This window comes from Stigmatopora argus, chromosome 18 (assembly GCF_051989625.1).
Source record: "Stigmatopora argus isolate UIUO_Sarg chromosome 18, RoL_Sarg_1.0, whole genome shotgun sequence".
NCBI lineage: Eukaryota > Metazoa > Chordata > Actinopteri > Syngnathiformes > Syngnathidae > Stigmatopora > Stigmatopora argus.
Genome location: NC_135404.1, coordinates 6,187,137 through 6,195,316, shown reverse-complemented (window position 1 = coordinate 6,195,316; position 8,180 = coordinate 6,187,137). Strand labels below are relative to the sequence as shown.

General features: G+C 35.6%; 1 protein-coding gene across 7 annotated transcripts in view; it reads right to left on the bottom strand.

Annotated features, from left to right (window-relative positions):
• doc2a (double C2-like domains, alpha) overlaps window positions 1-8,180 on the bottom strand; it is a 41,583-nt gene that overhangs the window by 28,837 nt on the left and 4,566 nt on the right. For 6 of the 7 annotated variants that reach the window (XM_077625405.1, XM_077625399.1, XM_077625401.1 and 3 more), the window contains exon 4: window positions 3,250-3,365. In XM_077625405.1, the coding sequence (XP_077481531.1) occupies window positions 3,250-3,256 (7 nt within the window). In that variant the 5' untranslated portion in view covers window positions 3,257-3,365. Of the gene's footprint in view, window positions 1-287; window positions 479-3,249; window positions 3,366-8,180 lie in introns of those variants that run through there. The other variant, XM_077625406.1, reaches the window with a different exon arrangement.

Below are 8,180 nucleotides of genomic sequence, written 5' to 3'. Positions count from 1 at the left end.
TTTAGCGCCTTCACTTTAAATTAGACTCACGCCGATGACCGCCTCCCCTCCTTTCTCCTTTTCAATCCATATCTCTCATTAACTCATCGCCGATCCACCTGCAAAACCCCCTCCCCTAATCCCTCGCCGTCCTACACGCGGCCGCTCCCTACCATCGGCACGCCACAAGTTGGGAGCTCCTGTCAATTAGCGGCGAGTCGGGGATGAGTGAACTTGGGAGCAAAACGGTCGCCACATGTTGCACGTGCCGGATGAAAAAAAAAAAACGAGGTAAAGGTGCGACGTACCTGAGAACGAGAGTGAAACTCCAAATAGAAAAAGAAGGAGAGGATGAGGAGGGGATTCCAGCTTGGAGCCAGCGAGGGAGACGGCGGACTAACAGGTGGCGGAGAGACTAGCGCTGAGTAGAGGGAGGATGAGGAGGAGGAAGGATGAGAGGAGGGGCGGCGCGCAGGGTGGGCTGGCGGCGTTCGAGGGCAAGATATGAAAAGTGCTCCTAGTTCAAGTTTCGGGGGAAATAAAGAGCGACATCAGGGAAGAAGGAGGCGGGGGGATGAGCGTGTATTCTTATTATAGTGCAGCAACTCATTGGCTGAAAGGAAGGAAGCAGAGTAGCTTGGAAAAATATACTTTGTCCACACTCATACTTTAGTGTATTAACACTTGTGACACTTGACCAAAGAGACGCATGAACGAGTTTTAGAACAGCTTAATTGTTATTTGATAAATTAACATTGTTTTACGGCAATAGACATCCAAGCAGGTCGAGATTACAAAAATATATATAATATATTTTTTCATTATTTAATTATCCTATTTATGTGTTTTATTGTATTAATAGACATCCAAGCAGGTCGAGATTACTATATATATATATATATATATATATATATATATATATATATATATATATATTTATATATATATATATATATATATATATATTCATTATTTAATTATTTTATTGTGTTTTATTGTATTAAATTTAATTGTTTTTAAAAGTGTTCTTTTAAAAACAATTGAATTAAATTACATTTTAGGAGAAGGTCGCGATTTTAAAAAAATATGTATTATTTTTTTGTTTCATTATTAAATTATTTTATTAGTGTATTTATTTTATTAAATATAATTGCTTTTTTAAAAGGTGTTGTTTTAAATTAAATTTTGGGAGAAGCAGGTCGTGATTAAAAATATATGCATTATTTTTTGTTTAATTATTTTATAAATGAATTCATTTTATTAAATTTAATTGTTTTTAAAACAACAAAAATGAATACATAATTTTTTTAAACCGGTTTCTTCCAGTCCCAAAGTAAGTGTTGTTTTACATACTAATTTACATAAAAAGACATTAATATTATTAATAATACATACATACAATTAAAAAAGAAAAAATAATGGGCAAATATGATTTTTAAACCATTTCCTATATAGAGTTTAAATAACGAAACGAATATGTTTTAAGTTTCTTTTTAAATTTTATATCTAGTCAATATAAATATATTCATTTTTTATTCTATTATTAAGGAAGGGTAAACATTCTGGTATTTCATTTCTAAAAAAAAAAAGCATTTTTAATTTTGAAAAAAAAACTGTGAATGAGTTACATTTTTTTCTGCGGATAATAAAGAATTTGATCACTTTTGACCAATAATTTTCAGGCACTGAAACTGAACTGATGATTCAATTACAGTCCAGAATATTTTCCCAAATAATTTACGATGAAACCTTCCACTCACAAACGTTCACTTAAAGGTTTTAAAAGCTCAAGATTTACATTCTTTCATTTTTTGTATCATAATCACACCATAATCATTCAACATTAATACATTATGACAAATGTTCTTAATTTCCTGTATATAATCCATGCCCTTGTGTTTCATGATATTTGGGGGATAAGTGTGTGTGTGTGTCAAATTGATAAATGACCATACACCCCCCAAATGCAAACGCGGTCATTACTGAACCCACAAAATCTCATTGTGAAGTTGGAAAAAAATAAATTAAAAAAAGTCAATTGATTAATTCTTCCCATAATTGGCCCACTTTGACGTTGATAGATGTCCAATAAAGTGGTGTCCACTAATCCTTCTGCTGTGAATTAAAATGACTTCATCACTAGTAGATAACCAATCCGTTTGAACTGGGAGAGTGGCAGCAAATGAACATTTTTGTTCCATCGGCGCCGTCTTTCCCACTTTAAATGGATTGGACATCAAGCGCAGTCAATTGTAATTCTGCCCAGGTCTATCCTTTCCAGGCAGCATAAATCTACGTTTGACAACAGAAATGAGAGCGATCACTCCAGATTACAGTTATTTTTCTTTTTTAATCAAAATGTCTTTCCATTTCACGGGCTCGATTTGGCAGGAAATGGTATTCTAATGACTCAATTTACTTTTATTATTCTTTTTTTATCAAATTGTCTCCCCAATGATGATTAGCTGGTGATCTACACAACACAAGTTAAAGGCAAATATTTTCTTTATCTTCCAAAAAGAAATTAACTCATTTATAGTGTGAGAAAGCTGATAATAAAAGTTAAAACATGATATTAAAAAATATATAAAATTGAAGAGTATTGTTAAAAATTATATTAAATACAAAGGGAAAATTGTTAAAATTCTTGTTTTAGTAATGTTAATATATTCATTTTGTTTTAATTGAAAAAATATATATTTTAATTCTATTCTGTGATAGCCTGACCCGGTTCAATTAAATTGGCAGCCAATGAGGTAAGAAAGCATAATAGTACCACAAATTAATAATAACGTATTGAAAGGAGTTGTGTTTATTATCCAGAGATTACACGTCTTATTTTTTTTTTAAATGCATCACTCACCACACTAAAATATCGCAATAAAGTAAATATTTGGATTTTTTTTTTACATAATTACATTTATTCCTAACCCAATTCATTTTTTAAAAATAAAAAAAATATTTTTTCCTGCAAACTACTACAAAACATACTCTCTTATTTTTCCAATATTATTATTATTTTATTGAAATAGATTGGATATTTTTTTGCCAATATGTTCCGATTCATTATAAAATAACAAATTGTGTATTTTGCAATCTTCGGAGCCTCACTGCTATTGACAGTCCTAGACGTCAAATCCATTTCAACTGTGAGTGTTGCCATTTGGTGATAATATTTCACTGCCATTGACAGCGATAGACATCCAAACCATTAATTGCAATGTTTAGTTCAAAAATCCCAATTCCAATTGTTTTGAATGCATCACTCACCCAACATTTACTTCCTTCAGTCATCCATTTTCTGAACCGCTTATCCTCACAAGGGTCATGTGGGGGTGCTGGAGCCTATCCCAGCTGACTTCGAGCACAAGTTGGGGGACAACACCCTGAATTGAGGAGACAAAGGACAACCATTCACACTCATGACTTTCTCATATAATTTGTGTACATATTCTTCTTCTATGTCCCTATGACTCGATTACACTGCCTTCTGGTGGCAATCCCAATAAAACATCATCATCACCATATCTTTACTATTCTGGGCTAATATATCATCACGCACTATAACTATTGGCTCCCTTTGTTTCTCTTGTAACAGCCCCTCCATGCCGCATAATTACCCTTAACCACATCTCAACTCAGCGTCAATGATAGACAAGTGGGAACATGCTATTTGTCCCGCGTGCACTAATTAGCGCCTTTGAATAAATAGCGTGTTTTGCTGCAAAACATAGAAAAATGATGGCGTCTTTTGGTTTCCTCTGCACAAACATACAGCAGTCATGTGTGCTTGCCTCGCATTAATTTGATGCCATGGCACGGCCACGCGTGAATGCGTTAACATGGCGGTGTCACGCACAAAAGCCGCCGGAGAAGGATGGCGCCGCGGCACGGGCACGCGCACTTTATCCACATGTTGGTATTCCCGCCGCGCTGATATTTCTATGGCGCCGGCTTCCCTCTTTGCTGCGTTTTCATGTACTGACGAATGTTTATGAGCGTGGAAGGTTCAAGTGCTCACTCAGGGGTAATAGTTGTCAACAGCTGGATGATTATGTGGAAGATAATGGATGGACTCATAAAAAGAATAGAGACTTTGGCTCTCGGTTTTACTGCAATGATTGTTTGAAATAAATAATGTGTTGGTTTAGTTATAGTGAGGGTGTCAAAGTCGGTTTGGTTCGATGTTCACATTCACGCCAACTAGATTTCATGTGGGCCGGACGTCTTGCACCGTCAATGGCACTGAAAGAGGAGCATCCACAGCTAGTTTAAGTTGACAGGACCTCTATTGCTGTCAATGGAGTCAATTTTATGTCACTTCATTGTCGTTTTAGGTCACTTTCTGTAAATTTGGAATTATTTCCTACTGATTTTCGGGGAATTTCTGGGCTTCTTCCTTTGTAGTGGTTGCTTTCTGCTGATTTTTGAGCATTTTCCTGGTGAGTTGTTGTTTTTAAAGTTCCCTGTTAACTCAATGGCGGCCATTTAGGTTTGAACTGGAAGGGACGAAAGAACGATTGACTGCAGATAAGAAATTAAGCAAAGTAACTCCATCACAGAACTCACAAAATTCTAGTTTTATGGCACCCATGCCCAAAAAAAAGTACAGTAGTACCTCGACATACAAGCACCCCGACATACGAGCATACGAGTAAAATTTCGAGCAAATAATTATCTCTAGATAAGAGAAACATTTCAGGATACAAGAAAGCCAGGTGCCCAAGACATGAGAGGCTGTTTATCATTGTAGCGCACTGTCTTTTTTGCCGCATCTCTTTCGTGTGTAACAGATATCTACGAGCACTGGGCGGAGCGTTGCATTTTTTTCAGTGTTTTTTTACGTTACTCAGCGCAAATGGCGGAGCGATCGCTACGAGGAGTATATATTACTTCTCGTTGGCTGCTCATAAGAACATCAGGGGCACTGGCTCTCTCCCCCGCAACTCCCTCGTGTAATGTCTCTGGTCGCAACTCCCTCTTTGTAATGTCTCTGCGAGCACTGGGCGGAGCGTTGCATTTTTTCAGTGTTTCCCCCCCCCCCCCTTAGCCTGTTAGCTCCCGTTGGCGGAGCGATCTCTAATACTACATTAAACATATGTTTGAGTGTGTCTGCATATATGAATCCAAGTTAATTTAAATTTGTTTGTTCTGTTACGAGTGCATTGCCGTGGAAAGGGTCAGTCCCGGAACGAATTAAGCTCGAATCTCGAGGTACCACTGTATTTGATTCTGTCTCCCCAGTAGGCACTTTACTTTTGAGGACTTTTGGTCGTATTTTAGTACTTTCGCTTTATTTTTGATTACCGTAGTTAATTTTCTAGACGCTTTCTTTTTATTTGTAAGCCCAACTGTTCATTTTTCAGCCCTTTTTTGGTATTTCCATTCAATTTTGTTCTTTGTTACGGCACTTGTTCATTTATTTCATGCCTTAACTATAGTTTCCATTGACTATGTGGCACTTAAACACTTTCAGCAACATTAAGCGAGGTCCCAACTGCATCTCATACCTTGTGTGCATTTAATTACAACCCCCCCCCCTCCCCATTCAAGCGCCGCTCGAGTGTTTCCAGCAATCAAAAAGCGATAAAAACCTCACTCGCATGCAGTGGCAATTATGCCAAACTTGTGTTTCAGTCCCAAGAAAAAGGTGACAATTATAATTATTTTCTGCTTGAGGGACTGCGCCACAACACTGTTCACTAAATTTCAGGTTTTGAGTTACCGCTATCCGAAATTGTTAATAAATTGTTTGTTTGCACAGGGGGGCGTTAATTGTTCCCCCGAGCAACGTAGATGTGTCATGTACTGCTTGATTATAGTTTGAAACTAATTAAAACTTCATTTTAGTTCAAATTCTAGCGCACGAAACCGGGGTGTTTAATATTCTTGATGTTTTTTTATTTACAAGAAACTGCAGTACAAATTATTTATTTATTTTTAATTTTTATTTGCTTCAGGGGTGTCCGAACTACAGCCCGAAGAAAATGATGAAAAAACAGTTGAATGTTGCCCGCACAAGAGGCTTGAGTTGAAATGACATTCTGTTGCATTACTCAGCGTTAACAGTAGATGGAGATAGTAATTTCAAGTGAGCCTCTCCATTCCAAAACCTGATTAAGAAATGTAGGAAACTGTTTAGAACTTAGCTGCTACAACACAAATACAAATCCTAAAGAATTTCGGTTAAGATAAAATATCGACCGATCAATCAAAAACTCATCGATAATCACATTAATTGACGACTATATCGTTCCTAAATGAATCATTTGGAGATGTTGAACTAAAAACGGGCCAAATACTCGTGTTTGAGGTTCATCGGTTGCCATTGATGACGCTAGACGTCCAATCTATTTTGTCTAAGGGCAAATAATATTTTGTCCAGATGAAATGAATTGGACAACTTTCCTTGTCGATGGCAAGGAACAAATTAATAGTAAATGTTATCACACAAAATTATTTTTATTTATTTCCAGTATATTACTTATACCTTATTTCTTTTACATTATTGACTCAAAAATGGTCCAAAAACTTTTTCCCCAGCCTATTGATAGCAAATATTCTCTCATTTAACATTTATTTGAAATGTTATTTTTCCAGAGTGACTAAATATTGAAAAAAAGAAAGATAATGATAATTATTCCTATTAAATAATTTATTTATTTTTCTTGTCTTTTATAAAATAATAAGAAAACATTTTCATTTTTTTTTTCCATTATGAGATAAAGAAGCGGAAAAATCTCGTATTTTTTTCTTCATTTAAAAAAAAACACTTAAAACATTTATTTTTCACATTTGCAAACTGTATATATTCTTCATCTAATAGTTTTGTATGCTAACCCAATCGCTCGCGTATGTTAATAATTATTACCCCTACCTTCACAAACTTCCAATTATAAAAGAAAAACAAGAACAATTAATGCACAACTGTGAAAGATATTTTAGGGGGATTTAAAAGACAAGCTTGATTTACTGTAGTTATTATGCTCCAAAATCCAATAAAACTTGATAACAACACCAAACTGCAATCAAATCTAAATAAAGGCCAACACGGTTTTTATATGAAGCTACAAAACGTGGCCATTTTTAGGTCAGCATGGTTCCGAAAGCCAGCTTGAGATTGAAATTGCTCTAATGTTCCTTTCCAAGGCGAGCGGCGCGTCGCGAAAGGGCAAACACGGCGCCTCGGGTGAGACGCGTCCAGGCGCCATTCGAATGCAAAAAAGACTCAAAAGGGCATATATTTAACAAAAAAACTCTTTCAGTCTGTCGTTTTCATAGAGCTATTATACAAATGGCTCACTCACAAATGCAAAATAAATAAATAAATAATACTTAGTAATTAAATCTGGTTGAAAATGTCTCCTGCCAAGGGCAGTGGAATGTGTTCTTCACATTGTAACAGCCTGTACAAACATATGGATATACGTACACGCAAAAAAACCACTTGCGTACTCACGTGTTAAAACATGAGGTAGGACACATTAAGGCGTAAAATGTATCACATTAAAATCTAAAAATCATCATGTTATGTTAAAACTCAGAATTCATCACGTTAAGGTCACTTGTAACTTATTACGAGCAATTGTAAAAGTTATCACTATAAATATGAAAGTTTGAATGTTACAACATCAACATAAATAGTGAAACGTAACGACATTAAAAATGGAAATTGATACGTTGAAACGTCGAACTTCAGATTTTAAAACTTTTGCCTTGCGCCCGCTTAGAATTGATTGGACGTCTACAACTGATTCACTTATTTAAATTCACAAATGATGGATGAAATGAACCATATGATTAAAACATAAGACCCATTCATTCATTTTTAACACCACTTCTCATGGTCGCGGGTTGCTGGAGCCTATAGAGCCCATACCCTAGATTGGTCGCCAGTCAGTCAAAGAGCAAAAATTGCGACATCCATTCACACTCAACAAAAACAACAGCTTTTTCTCCACTGGCATTGGCATTAAACTGACTTGCCATAAATAGAAAATGTATCAAGTAGTGCTGCAACCTAAAACTATCTATTGTAGACAAAAGCAGTACAATAGCCTACATATTTTTACTCAGATGAAAAAAAAATCTAATTATCGCCTAATACTTGTGACTAGAGGTCATGTCAAAAAACTTAAGACTGGTACAAATGAAGCTAGCATATGATGAATAAATAATACATGAATATTGATATTGGAAAG